Below are 15,840 nucleotides of genomic sequence, written 5' to 3'. Positions count from 1 at the left end.
GATCAAATTTTTGACATTACATGGGTTTTTTTTACACAAAACAAATGTCAAGATTTTACAAATCAATTAAAGATTTCTTCTTCAAACTTTTTAAATCTAAAATTAAATAGTTGACACAGCATAGGTTTCTGACACAGAATGAATGTGGTCTAATGAACTTAAAAGTTTTTTTTTGCCTTTGAGCAATTCACTATGCTGTTGAATATTAATCCTCTCAAAAAAATGTTTGAAGAAATTTTCTTTTTATTTATGAAATCTGAAATGAGAAAAATTTAAACCCCCCCCCTTTTTTTTCACATCCCCGTTTCCCTTTCTCCAAAACTGATATCAATTCAAATTTCTAATGGAGTTTGCAACAATAACTACTCTTTTAAATACATCATAAAATATTAAAATGTAAAATAAAGTGCTTGTTATCACTGAATGGTAAAGATTGGTTGGTAGTAAAAGTGAATATACATTGTTTATTGTATAAAACAATAAAAAAAACTTCATCAGCAACATTTTATATTGGCAAATTTCCAATGAAATTATTTACATAAAGTTATTGGCAAATAAAAATAGAAAATGACATCATAGTCATGTCTGGCAAATGTCCAACATACATTATCTAAAAACATTTTAGATAAGATAAGGAAAAAAAGCTTCATCAGCAACATTTTATATTGGCAAATTTCCAATGAAGTTATTTACATAAAGTTATTGGCAAATAAAAATAGAAAATGACATCATAGTCATGTCTGGCAAATTTCCAACATATATTATCAACTACTATTCTATACAAAGAAAGATAACTCCAATTGAAAATTAATTGCTATTGCACAATATTGTGCAATTAGATATTTCTTGCTATTGTGCAATACTGTGCAATTGAAAATTTCTTGCTATTGCACAATACTTGATATGGAATCCTGATTTGGACCAACTTGAAAACTGGGCCCATAATCAAAAATCAAAGTACATATTTAGATAAAGCATATCAAATAAGCCCAAGAATTTAATTTTTGTTAAAATCAAACTTAGTTTAATTTTGGACCCTTTGGACCTTAATGTAGACCAATTTGAAAACTGGACCAAAAATTAAGAATCTACATACACAGTTAGATTTGGCATATCAAAGAACCCATTTATTCAATTTTTGATGAAATCAAACAAAGTTTAATTTTGGACCCCCATTTGGACCAACTTGAAAACTAGGCCAATAATTAAAAATCTAAGTACATTTTTAAATTCAGCATATCAAAGAACCCCAAGGATTCAATTTTTGTTAAAATCAAAGTAAGTTTAATTTTGGACCCTTTGGACCTTAATGTAGACCAATTTGAAAACGGGACCAAAAATTAAGAATCTACATACATAGTTAGATTCGGCATATCAAAGAACCCCAATTATTCAATTTTTGATGAAATCACACAAAGTTCAATTTTGGACCCTTTGGGCCCCTTATTCCTAAACTGTTAGGACCAAAACTCCCAAAATCAAACCCAACCTTCCTTTTATGGTCATAAACCTTGTATTTAAATTTCATAGATTTCTATTTACTTATACTAAAGTTATGGTGCAAAAACCAAAAATAATGCTTATTTGGGCCCCTTTTTGGCACCTAATTCATAAACTGTTGTGACCTCAACTCCAAAAATCAATCCCAACCTTCCTTTTGTGGTCATAAACCTTGTGTTAAAATTTCATTGATTTCTATTTACTTATACTAAAGTTATTGTGCGAAAACCAAGAATAATGCTTATTTGGGCCCTTTTTTGGCCCTTAATTCCTAAACTGTTGGAACCAAAACTCCCAAAATCAATCCCAACCTTCCTTTTGTGGTCATAAACCTTGTGTCAAAATTTCATAGATTTCTATTCACTTAAACTAAAGTTATAGTGCGAAAACCAAGAAAATGCATATTTGGGCCCTTTTTGGCCCCTAATTCCTAAAATGTTGGGACCAAAACTCCCAAAATCAATCCCAACCTTCCTTTTGTGGTCATAAACCTTGTGTTAAAATTTCATTGATTTCTATTCACTTTTACGAAAGTTAGAGTGCGAAAACTAAAAGTATTCGGACGCCGACGACGACGCCGACGCCAACGTGATAGCAATATACGACGAAAAATTTTTCAAATTTTGCGGTTGTATAAAAAACCGGGTGTTAAATTATAAGAATTACAGAAAAATGGAAAAAACAAAAAAATAAATAGAGATAAATGGTATAAAGAATTAGATAAGAATAAAACGAAGGACCCTCCATCCAGACCATCGGTAAGAAAGGTAGTTTTGTGAAATGATTCATTTTTAAAAATAATTTAAACAGACTTTTACAGCCTAGATCCCGCTAACATGTTTAACCCCGCCACATTATTTATGTATGTGCCTGTCCCAAGTCAGGAGCCTTTAATTCAGTGGTTGTCATTTGTTTATGTGCTACATAAAATTGAGAATGGAAATGGGGAATGTGTCAAAGAGAAAACAACCCGACCAAATAAAAAACAACAGCAGAGGGTCACCAACAGGTCTTCAATGTAGCGAGAAATTCCCGCACCCGGAGGCGTCCTTCAGCTGGCCCCTAAACAAATATATACTGGTCCAGTGATAATGAACGCCATACTAATTTCCAAATTGTACACAAGAAACTAAAATTAAAATAATACAAGACTAACAAAGGCCAGAGGCTCCTGACTTGGGACAGGCGCAAAAATGCGGCGGGGTTAAACATGTTTGTGAGATCTCAACCCTCCCCCTATACCTCTAACCAATGTAGAAAAGTAAACGCATAACAATACGCACATTAAAATTCAGTTCAAGAGAAGTCCGAGTCTGATGTCAGAAGATGTAACCAAAGAAAATAAACAAAATGACAATAATACATAAATAACAACAGACTACTAGCAGTTAACTGACATGCCAGCTCCAGACTTCAATTAAACTGACTGAAAGATTATGATATCATCATATGAACATCAGGCACAATCCTTCCCGTTAGGGGTTTAGTATCATACCATCATAACATATATGAGAAGAACATAACCCGTGTCATGCCAACAACTGTTTTTAGAATAAATGTGTTTAGTTCCGATGCAAAGACCTTATCAGTGACCCAATATTAACGCCAAAATATGCAATCTTTAATGACTTGACAACAGTATCGTAATTATATCCCTTCTTAATAAGTCTATTCAAAGGTTTTGTAAGTTTCTGAGGTGAATACTGACACCTTTGTGCTTTATAAAGAATATTTCCATAAAAAATTGGATGTGAAATACCTGAACGTATTAGAAGTCTGCATGTTGACCTATATTTACGAATATTTGTTTTTCGTTCATTTTCTTATTTAAATAAGACCGTTAATTTTCTCTGTCTATGCGGTTTGGGCTTTGCTCAATGTTGAAGGCCATACGGTGACCAATAGCTGTAAATGTCTGTGTCATTTTGGTCTCTTGTGGATACATTGAAGTTGTTTCATTGGCAATCATGCCACATCTTTTTTATATAGATGGGATATGTTCTAAATTTTAACTGTGCATGCTTATTTAAACCAAAAATGTAACAACTTGAATCTGGGCAAAATCAACTTCATTCGCATTCGAATAATCCAAGTTTACAACAAGAAAATTCTGTTTGCATATAAATGTAATTATATAAACCGCCTACTTTCATGAATCATGACCTTTTCTCCCAGAAACGCAAATGGTCTGAACCCTATGCAGATGACATTTCTCAGGTCCACAAATTTTCAAATATATTACATGATAGAAGTACCATGAGCTATGCCTATGGTTAACTTACATGTATAATTTTATTTTCAGCCTGAAAAGGGGGGGGGGGGGTCATTGTTTTGTTGTTCGACACGGATATTTTTTTGAAATTATTTCCGCTACTTTTACGCTTAAATATTATTTTTCAGTGGTCGTGAATCGCTCTTTGATCATGTATATTCAATTCATTAGTACTTACTTTTCAGTTTAAATTTCCCCCTTTTATGATTTGTTTACATCCATTTTTCGCATGTTTGTCGAACCTTTTCTAGTGTAAGAGAAGGGTGAAACTGCTTCATAAGCTACCAAAATGAAGATCGTTATCTATAATTTCGATCTGCATGACAGTATTCATGAAAAGCAGTTCACGTGTTCGATTAATATGAGCCATTCTCTCTTCATTCTTCTCCTACGTCAAAACATGCTCCATATTTATTTTTAGAACGGAAGTAAAATTTCGACAATGACAATAGTAATAATAAACTTTATTAAGTTTTAAAATGGCATTTAAAAGTTATTCAACTCTTTCTCACTGTATTTGAATAAAAAAGATTATTTAAATGATCATATTTTACTGTTATGGAAAATTACGACAATGTACATCACTTACGATATCAATGCGCAACTTTATGCGCAGACGGCGCGAAAATTTAAACCCCCGAACTACCTTAAGTGTACCAAGATTAGTTGGTTTACAGTATTAATTTCTTAAAAAAAGGGAAACACACAAAACATTATTTTTAGGAATACTAATGCCATCTCAGACATAATTCAATTTGACTGACTGTAAGACCTTTGAAGCTCTGATTACCGTACATGTAATAATTTATTTTGTAGAAAAAATGCGTCAAGAATTTTTTATCATATAGATTGTCACATTGTGATTGTTACATGATCAATGGTGATTCCTGTTTACATGGTAATTGTCTATTGGGCCATGTTGTTTGGATTGAGGATTTCTATCCAATAACCATCAGGATCTTTAATGAATGCAAGGCCTTTCATCTTACCTGGAAATATAAAGGTCAGTTATTAGAGGTCACATTCAAATCAATGAGCGAAAACATTATATCATTACATATTGATTAAGAAACTGATTTGAAAAAGTCAGGCAAACACTACAGCATAAGAAATGTGTTGGTCAAGAAAGACTAGAAAACAGACATGTCAGCAGGGGGAAAGAGAATGATGCATTCAAAGCAAATGTTGCATTCAAAGCAAGGTTGTAAATTTTGACATCAGCAATTCATTCAAGATTAACAAATATATTGTAAAAATCCTAACACTATAGATATCATTTGGTGGGAATTTTCATGAATGGTTGATAACCAATAATTTTAACACAGAGAATAACTTTGTAATAAAAAAATATTCCTTTTTCATTTAAACCCTAGCAAAAAAAAATATGATGCTCAGAATTCATCATTTTTAACAAAAAGTAAGTTTTTAACCCATTCAACGCTACACAAAAAAATAGAAAAATGGCTGCTGCTGCTGCATTTTTTTTGTGTACATTCATTAGAACTCAACAGTATATTCCTTTTCAGACTACTGTATCTTTTTTATTGTAAGAGATACAGAAAAAATTATTGCATGAAAAATGCTCAGGAGAGTATGAACTGTAATGTTAGGCAGTTATTTCAGTAAAATTTTTATCAGGTTACCTGCATTTTCAGGTAATTAACAGGTAAAAGGTGTAATTTGTTACATTTGTGTTGAATTTTGAATAAAAACTACTTTTCGTCTTCATCTATTTTGGTTTTTTTATCTGCCATATAATAAAGAAGACACCAATTGCTCGATTCCGTAGCGTATTGCACCATACACAACGTATTATGTAATCATGGCACAAATCAGTGGCTCCGTCCTCAAAATTTTCAGTCAACCTCCGTTTTCCCCCCTTTTTCTACGTCTCGTAATGATTGATCAAATCATATTTCCCACAGGAATTGAATGTAATAAACACATTGAGATAACAAGAAACCTTTTAACTAATCCTCGTCATCAGTTTCGCCATAGAAATGCTGAAATATTTCCATATTTACAGCTTCGTTTCCGATTTCCGCCATTTGCATTTGTCAAAATATTTGTTTTTATTTTCCTTCAATTTTCCTTCTACTGCATGATTTTACAATAAAAATTGCCGGGATTTCAAGCGCAAATGAGACCTTGCATATCCTCGATTCATACAAGGAAAAATTAGAGAGGACCCGAATGAAAACCGAATGGTTTAAGAGTCCTTATGAAAAATCCGTTGCATCGCGGCATATGTTGCGAATAGCAGTGGCGGACGGCGTATGTCATCTCGGCATATGCCGTGTATAGCGTTGAAAGGGTTAACACAATTTTGACTTGTAGGACAATTTGGAATGCATAGCATGCCTATATCATATTACATTTACCAAATTATAATTTGCACATTTGTATATTGGGTACAACAACTGTGCAAGATTTCATTGGCTTTCTACCTATTAGTTTGAAGTTTTTATGTTGAAAGAAAAATAGACGGACAAAGTGAAAACTATAGGGCTTCCATGTCCTCTATCTGGGGTTCTAATAACATCATTTGTCTTCAGTTGTATTTGTAGTTGTACATGTTCTACAAGTATATACTAAGCAGTTCTGTCTGGCAATATGAATGATTGATGACAGTAAGTAAACAGTACATAACCATTTTACAATAATCTACCTCCCCTTGTTTCTTACCGTCATTAGGTTTCTTGACAAATTCTACACCAAGTTTTTCAAATCTTTCACAAGCTTTGTCTACATCTGGTACAACCATTCCAATATGACCTGAAAATAATAAACCCTCATACAATTCATTTCATATAAGATCATATGTAGACAATATTAGTAACTTCATCAGGTGCACTTTCATTTTAGAAAGCTACTTATATAAACAAAATTTCAAATCCTTTATGGTGTAACGCCATGATCTGAAAGAACATGCCATAAAGTTGTACTTATTCAAAACAAAATATTTCCTACACAGGGTCGTAACTTTCAAAATATGCTGAATATTTTTGTAATATTGGAATTAAATGAAAGCTGACTGGTGATCATTGTAGAACACTTTTTGACCTATATTATTTTTTTTATTCAGGACCAATATCATAATGGGCTATAAAAAGAGAATTACCAAACCCTCTAGGATCACTGTTTCCATTATGATAATGACTATCATCTTTTTCTGTTCCCCAGTTGCTGTAAAATAATACTTCTAAAGTTTTACAGATTATATGATTCATAGTGGAATCAGCTAGATCAAATAAAACAATAATACATGTACATGTACTAATACAGACTCATTATAACTTATCTATTGTATTTCAAAATTTTCCTAATTAATGTTAATAAAAAAAAAAGATGAAAATAAGTTTTTTGGTTATTTGTTATTTGTGTGTTTACAAGAGGTCTCAGGTTAGTTTTTTTGTGTTCAACAAGAGTTTTATGTTTAATCAAGATTTCTAGTTACTGTTTTTTTCTTGTTCACATAGGTTTCTGATTTCTGGTGTTCAATACGATTTCTAGTTTCTGTATTTCTGTATTCAACAAGGTGTTTCTAGTTTATTTATTTTTTTGGTGTTTAACAAGTGGTTTCTTGTTTCTTTCTTTTTTGTGTTACAGTTCCTGGTTACAGGTTGTTTGGTGTTCAATATGAGGTTTCTGTTTACTGCAATACTATTGTATAAAAATATCTTACTGAGTTAACTCTAATGTTGCTTTCTGTGAGAAGCAATATCGAGTCCTCTCTTTTTCATCAGTAGGGATGTTTTCTGGTTGATCATAACCCATAAAATACAATGAGAATGTCATAGCTGGGAAATCCATCTTCTTTAATAACCTATAAAACAAATTAAGTAACAATCATGTACTGTACTATTTCAGAATACTTAATGCATAAAATGTAAATGCATGTACATATAAATTTGACAGAGAAGACGACACAATACAGACTAGGATGAATGAAGTCGAGCTTTAAAATAATAATTGATAACATTTAGCATTTGTTTAAACATAGTGATGTCTGTGTTTTGCTACAGGAAACCTTTTAATCACTTTAAATTTTTCATAAAGGCATAATGTAAGAGAGAATTTGTGAAATTTTATTGAAATCCAGATATATATTCAAGAAGAGTTTCAAAATGTCTGCTCCTTTAATACTGAAGTATAGCTCAATCCATATTTTACAATTAAAATCCCCTCTATCATTTTTAGAGAAAATTACAACTGTAGGCTACCATTTGATTTATTACAGAAATTTTAAGTGAAAGTTTTATTAAAATCCAGTCACCAGTAAAAGAGAAGTTGCTGATACAAAATGCAACAAATTGAGCACTTTATACTGCCTCCTACCACGAAGCAGGGGGTATGTCAATTCTATAATAGATTTAACTTCAACACATACTGTAACATTCAGAATACATGTATTCGTAAATTAAAATCAGTGAATCCTATATGTCTTATTAATTAAAATTTTCTAATTGTACTGTAACAACATATTACAAAAACATCATCCCAATGTAGTTTAAGTATGTTTTTTCAGGAACGCAAAACACATGCAAAATATTGACATTTATTGTCAATTAATCATTAAATGATTTGTTCAAAGAGAGATAGTATTTTTCCAATTATTGACACTTTAAGCTGTATGATAGATCATTCACCTTTCACAAACCTTTTACATTTCAAACATCTAGAGTCGATTTCACAAAAAAACTTTCGACTAAGATTGATCGCAAGTATACTAAATTGTTCATGACTTACGATCAATCTTAGTCGGAAGTGTTTTTGTGAAATTGACTCCTAGATTCTAGAATATGAAATAGGTGTTTTTCTAAAATTCAATTATTCTATAATGCTTTATCAATAAAGAATAAAACATAGGTACTTGGAGTATACATTAAATAAATACTGTGGACTCTTCTAATAGAATCATTTTCATAACAGCGTGAACAACTGCAATACTTATGTTGGTTATAATACTGAATCATTAACTTGTTTGTTATTGGCCTTCGATAATAGTGATTTTTGGCTCACTCAGTTTGTCAGAGGCCTGCTAGCCTAGTAGGGATTTTGATAGAAAAAAAGAGTAAAGTACATGGATGTGCACTAGAAGAAAAAAGAAAGTTTAGGTAATCAACATTTAAATCGACACACTAGGTTTAGTCCTCTGTTAGTTATTCGTATTATTTTATGTAGGCGTTTTGAACCTTAAGCATGTAAATGCCCATAACATGTAAGATAAACGAGATGGGCGTTGCAGACAAACGTTCACCTTATCTGGTCCACCCAATTAATAACCTCAGCGTGCCAAGAAATGGTCTTGTACACGCTGTTATTAAAATGATTCTATTTACGGGCATCAATTTTTGTGGTAGAAGAAAATTTGCATTTTCGTTAATATTTGATTTTGTGAATTTGCCCTTGTAAGATAATTGTAATTTATTGAACATTAAATTTGTGGTTCACCTGTACTACTAATGAGGCGGTACTCACAAAATCCATGTAAATTGGTATCCAATGAATAATATTGAATCCACAGCAAGTTCTTTAATTGTAGTTAGTGATCCAACTAAAAGCACAGCTAGATTAGTCTTAGAATGCTTAGTTACAAGACTGAGATGAAATGATATTTGACATGGTTTCAGTAGTTTTATTTAAGATTAATATACAGGATGCATTTATCTAACCAGGTAAAACACTTATACTTAATTCGAATTCCTTTTTTACAATATCTTAATAAACCAATGAATTAGCAAGGACATTAGTTTAGAACTTAAAGGATTTTTTACTGACCTCATTCCAATGACATTTGTGTAAAACTCTTAATGATTTTTCACTTACCTCATTCCCATGACATTAGGCCAAATAAAAATATATGTGTGGTTCCAGTAACCCTACCATCCCTACTTTTTTGGCTTGAAAATAGCCTACCCTAAAGATTTTATTGTCATTTTTCATTAAGCACTGTTAAAGTCAGAATGTTGCTCCCATAGACTCAATGTAAAAAAAAACCCATAAAATAAAAAAAAATCCCTATCTACCTACCTACCCTAACTTTTTTTCAGGTGTAACTGGAACCACACATACTTTTTTATTTGGCCTTAGTGTAAATCTTCGCATGACATTAGTGTAAAACTCTACAGATGTTTCACTTACCTCTTACCCATGACATTAGTGTAAAACTTTAAGGATTTTTCACATACCTCATTCCCATGACATTAGTGTAAAACTCTAAGGATTTTTTAGGATCCTTTATCCTCATCATTGTCTGTTGAAAAAAGAATTCCTGAAATATAAAAACAAGATATTCTTTATCAGACATACATGTAAGTTAAAATGTTACAAAATGTAACAAAATCTCTCATCTTGTGAAGAACAACACTAAGTCATAAGGACATAAGAATTAAATATGTCTCTGCAAAATATAAAGTCAGGTGGTTGTTTGTTGCTGTATTTCATATTTGTTTTCCTTTCTTGATTTGTACCTGAATCAAGCTTCTAGATTTTCTTATGTTAACTTATCAAGACATTATTTATACAATGTTGAGAAACTTTTAAGCAAACAACCTAATAATTAATTTTTATGTCTACTAAGGGTTACCTTGCTGATAGCTTTTGCTTCATCCATCCATCTATTACGGTTTAAAGATAAAGGACAAAAACATTAAAAATGGAAAAAAATCATCATTAAAGGGAAACTTCGCAAAAAAATAAAAAATTGATATTATGTTCATTCAGTATAAAAATGCTCAAATTCATAGTTATTAAAGTTTTATTCCGCTAGATAAGCGATCACCATCGATTTTAAATTTAGAGTATCAATTCTCTGCGTTCGGCCATTTTGTCTTCTTTCCCGATTAATAACAACGATATGTCTATAAACCACAAAGGAACAAAACTACAGTAACCGATGTAGTCGTAATTGCGTGTCGATATCTTGTCAATCGTACGGTTGTTTTATCCGACTTACTGACTTGATACGGAAAATATTCTTATTTTTTTAAATTACCATGGTCTGTTGTTTTTATACTGTTGATATTGGAATTAGGTAAAAAGTCAAAGTTGAAATCATAAATAAGTGTTCCGTGAAAACTGTTTTCGAAAATCTAATTTGTTCATAATTCTTTAAAGTAATAAACTTTCTTCAAATAAATTCTGATCTTCCCTCATCTGATCACCAGCATGGCTAAAGGTATTACTTCCAAAGGTATTGTGAGGGGTGTGAGGTGACACGTCCAGGTATTCAAGCGATTTCCTGTCGGGCTTGCAAGTTCATGCATCGTTTCACCTCTGCAGGTATCGATCAGTGTACACGGCGGATAACTTATAACTTTCCATTTTGAACTATCAGATGTATAATATACAACTCTGTCTTACTTGTCATTACTAAACTCATACGCTTGTTTATAAATAACATTTCTGGTGTAAAGAATATTATTCATAAAAATATAAATAATACCCAAAAAATAAGATTTGATGAAATTAAAATCTATTTAAATATTTTTTCCAAGGGTGAATTTGGGAGAATGTAATATATACTCATTGTCAATAGTGAAGGACAGATTGGAACATACCAGAAATATTGATTTAAAAAAATGTACGCACTTGTCGGCGATTCGTTTATATAGCGCAATTTAAAATATATACATGTATACATTGAACATAAAAAAAAAACATATATTTTGAATAAATTGGGGTAAAAGTTTTGTAAATAGACTAGTCCACGTAAGCCAACAGTATGTAATCATCGAATGTCGATAGACTATTGTATACCAGAAGAAGAAGAAGAAGACAACCAATTTGATTTAAATACAGGTCGATGTATAATTTGCTTTGGTTCATCGAAGTTGTGGACATAGTAAAATCACAGATTTATATTTCAATAAGATTGTTCTCGAACAAAGGAAGGAATTCGTCATCACAATTGTTATATATGCCACTGGACGAACACTAATTATCCCCAAGGGATGTGAATATTTTGCTGGGAAACTATTGAGTATCAAAGTTTCAAATTAATTTCGGGATTTATTTTCTTTCTTGGTATTCAAGGGAAATATGACATTAAATTGGTTCTGTCTTTTTTTTAAACATTGTTAAAAAGATGTGCGTCTAAGGTGGACGCCACAAGAACCCTGTAATACTAGTACGAGAGTATAGCATGTAAACATTCCTTCTCAATAATATGGTTGTATTGGAAATCTTTTCATACAGATTGACAACTCATGGTCCGATATGCATGTAATATTTGCCACATGACGCCCATAGTTCTTTCTACCATCATCATCTTATTCTTTGATATTGCTGTAAACATCGATGGTTCACACCCAAACAAAATGGGAGTAATGTACCTTCAGAGCTTCTCCGTGGTATACACTTGTGAAACTTAATATATAGACGAAATTTCTGTATTGAAATGAATCTACATCTTCAAATAACGATTTTGAGTAATCACCTTACAAACCAATATAAACGTATGGCAAGATATAACCATGAAGGAATTTAGTTTTTGTCAGACGCAAGAACTTATCACTATCATAAACGTGTACGTATGTATGCATGCAGTTTCAAATATCAAGAACAAGCGGTCGATGTCGATAGTTCGTTTTCTAACTGTTCAGAGTTAGACATGTCACTTGTTCATTCTTGGAAGCCTTCATATTCCCCGTCCAACGATGGGAACTCTTTCTGGTTGTGTTGACTATAAATGCTTGTATGGTAATTCTGTCGTTTATCTGTACAAGTGGTTGCATTTCCTCTCCTTTCCCAACAAACAAACTAACGAAACGCTACTAGTCTGCTTTCTCTAGAGCTCATCCTCAATGGCGCTTATACGTCAGGAAACGTACATGTATACTAATAATGATTGTTTCAAGAACAACGATGTATGGACGAACTATTCTAAATTCGTCAATATCAGTTATGCATGACTAAAATATAAGTTTTATTACAACTACTGTATTACTTATTTGGATTAATGACGGCTATCATGTTCAACATTGCACAAATATTATCATAGAATTTAAAAAAAAAATGTACAAAAATCCTCAAAAAAAATAATGCCTTAGCTTAGATCATTGGTATTCTTTTCACAAAAAGTTCGTGTAAAGGATTGTTAAATGAATTTAATTATGTAAGAATGAAATGTTAAAAAGAAACTAAAAAAAAATCATGCATGTTGTATGTTGTATTTTTTTTCAATTAAAAACTTTAAAATTGCGATAGTTTTATGAGCATTAAACACAGCCAGATTTGAATACAAGTTAAGAAATTCCGGTAAAGTCAATGATATCAAACAGATGTGCAATGGTATATCAAATTGGGAAATATTGCATTTAGTTTCTATTAAAGATTAAAACTACTATTTTTTACTTCATATTTGAATCTTTTCGCCAATTGCCGCTAAGAAAGTAATCCAAAATTGTTTCCTTTTATTTTTATACACTTTCGGAATTATGAATCCGAATTTTATTTTCAATTAATTTACACAATTTAATTATTGTATCTTTATTCTCATCGTGTATTAAATCTTAGTGTATTAAATACAGCATACTCTTTCTAATCCTTTCTGTTTATCTTTTTTAAATAACAAAATTCATACCTGTGTACGCTTGAACTCACACCTGCGGCTAAATAGCTACAAGGTAAACGAATTGACCTCAAGTCGAGAAATATACAGTGACCTTTACAAAATAATATACACACTCTGCTCACACATTAGTTGCATTGAAATGATTTATCATTATCAAAACAATAACGGTAAATAGAACTGAATATTTCAGTTCAATATAAGTAAAAATCAGGGGTTTCATTATCTTTCATGTTGACTGGTACTTTCCACGTTTCTAGGTGGTACTTTTCAATTTATTCCATGAATATCTTATATAAAAATTTCTACATTTAGGCGGTACTTGTCAATAGCATAGGAGGGTAAAAGTACCGGGTACCGCCTTCTAATGAATGGCCTGAAAAATGTTCAATAAATATTTTATGAAAAAAATCTCAACAATAATTAATGAAATTTATTCGATAACATTTACTAGAGATAATTTTATAGGAGTTTAATTCAATCAATACAAAACGGTATATGCATATTCATTTTCGTTCATTATTATATTGTGGTTAATAACTACGACCATTCGTCAGCTGTGCGCTTTTAATTACGTACATTGTCGATAAGCTATAAGAGTTAAACAGATTTTATTTTTTCCCAGAATTCAACAAATCGGGCTAAAACGTCATGACCCACTCGAGAATTCAACCAAAAAAGTTACAAATACTTGATTTTCTCCGTTATTAGAAGGAATATAAATTTAAAACTTTGCAAATGTGTTTTTTATGTTAAGATGAACATAATTAGATGATAAGTAAAAAATCGCAGAATTTCCCTTTAAAGAGCAATTACTCAAATATGAAGTCATCTGACTATTTCTGCTATTTGACATATGAGAAGATCTTGTCTTGCTGATCATTCGTGCTTTAGCATTTCATGCATTTAAGTATATACAATGTATCTACATTTATCTATAAAAATTTTAAAATCTAAAGAGAAACACCAAAAAATTAAATAAACAGCTGAGCCATAAGTGCATGATTTGCCCGTCGTGTTTTCAAAGAATTTAGTTCATTAACCTCTCAATGTCATATCAGAAATTTAAAAAAAAACTAACCACAGGTTTATACCTTAATAGATCTATATCATTTTGTATATAAATCAGTCACCAAAGTCAAAGCAATTTAAGGATATTGTTTGAAAAATTGAAAATCACCCCTTTTTTATGAATAAAATTCCATAACTAGGAAACATAAAATCTAAAATTTATAAAAACTTAAATGGGTGCTCACAACAATAGATATAAACAATTTACCAAAATTTCAGGAAATACAAAGCGATTTGAAAGTGGGGGTCATTGGGATCTAAGCTTGACACATGATTGGCTGATACTTTTTAAGCGTAACACATGAAAGTCGAATAATTAAGCGTGAAAACGGGAAACAAAGTACGGCAGGAAACAAGAACGGCAGGACAAGGGAAATTACATGCACTATTATGGCAAGGATAAGCGGGATACAGGATTCTCTCTAAACAATAAGCGTTCCATGACCCTCCCCCCCCCCCAAAAAAAAAAATGAGACCTAAGCTCACAACTACACAAAACCTCTGCTGGCTTAGGGTAGGTGAGCTAAAAAAATATATAGTTGTGTATGGATAAATATACCACAGGCATTTCTTTCTATTCATTGGAAGACCTACTATCAACGTACATGTACATGTAGTGGGTCTTCCAGGCCATAAAAAAGAATAGGTTTGTTTGCCCTAACCCTACCTACCCAGAAAATAGCTGCCTACTCAAAATCTTTTATTGACCTGATGTTAAAATAAATTTTTTTTTATTCAAATAGGCATGAAGACTAAGGGTGTGTTTGGATATACACCTGAGGCGTCCTATGGTTTGATATTTTGTGTATAAAATATCAAACCATAGGCCGCCTCAGGCGTATATCCAAACACCCCCTAATAGTCATCTCATACTTCAATTTCTCTTTGCCAAAAAAAAAAAAGAAAATGCCTACCTACCTACCCACTGTCTCGATGTTTGGTAGGGTTTGGGCAAACCAAAATATTTTAAGTGTGGCCCAATGGATAGAAACAAGTGCCTGTGAAATATACGCTGTCATTCGACAACATAAAAATTAAGTTACTTTGGTTGATTCGTCAGGCTCCATGCACGCCTTTGCCACTTCTTCATTGGAAAGTGCCATTGTCTGAAGTGTTTATATCGAAGGATGCAAATGACAAGTCAAAGACTGAAGTGCAACACCAAAATCTAAAATCTAATAGTGTATCAGGAAAAAAACCTAACAAAACGAATTTTAATTTTCAAAATTTGTTAATTGTCTTTTTTATTAATATAGTTATATAATTTAACATATATTTTTTAATACAATCATTTTTGCTGTCTTCTAAATACTAAGGAATAACTGAGACTACTATAACACAGTGTTATAGTAGTCTCAGGGAATAAATACAGATTATTCGTTTTGTATTTTTTTTTTTCTAAAATTGTAATAAGTCTTCCCGG

At 31.7% G+C, this 15,840-nt stretch overlaps 1 protein-coding gene across 1 annotated transcript; it reads right to left on the bottom strand.

Moving 5' to 3' along the window:
- Positions 1 to 4,558: 4,558 nt before the first annotated feature.
- On the bottom strand, positions 4,559 to 15,611 carry LOC143067640 (lactoylglutathione lyase-like). Its single transcript, XM_076241054.1, has 6 exons — positions 15,461 to 15,611; positions 9,964 to 10,046; positions 7,458 to 7,598; positions 6,894 to 6,958; positions 6,458 to 6,547; positions 4,559 to 4,761 (listed from the first exon to the last, which is right to left on the bottom strand). Exons 1-6 carry the CDS (start codon positions 15,518 to 15,520, stop codon positions 4,679 to 4,681), a joined length of 522 nt encoding a protein of 173 aa, XP_076097169.1. The 5' UTR covers positions 15,521 to 15,611; the 3' UTR covers positions 4,559 to 4,678.
- Positions 15,612 to 15,840: the final 229 nt, after the last annotated feature.

This window comes from Mytilus galloprovincialis, chromosome 3, assembly GCF_965363235.1.
Source record: "Mytilus galloprovincialis chromosome 3, xbMytGall1.hap1.1, whole genome shotgun sequence".
Classification (NCBI taxonomy): Eukaryota; Metazoa; Mollusca; class Bivalvia; order Mytilida; family Mytilidae; genus Mytilus; species Mytilus galloprovincialis.
Note: the sequence above shows the minus strand (reverse complement) of the source record. Positions and strands in the feature narration are given on the sequence as shown.

Bases quoted from the DNA above. Each gene is read 5' to 3' on its own strand.
- LOC143067640 (XM_076241054.1), bottom strand. From the start codon at position 15,520: ATGGCACTTTCCAATGAAGAAGTGGCAAAGGCGTGCATGGAGCCTGAC. The intron at 10,047-15,460 runs GTAACTTAATTT...TTTATATTTCAG, and splicing joins AGCCTGACGAATCAACCAAA to GAATTCTTTTTTCAACAGAC. The intron at 4,762-6,457 runs GTAAGAAACAAG...TTATATTTCCAG, and splicing joins TGTCAAGAAACCTAATGACG to GTAAGATGAAAGGCCTTGCA.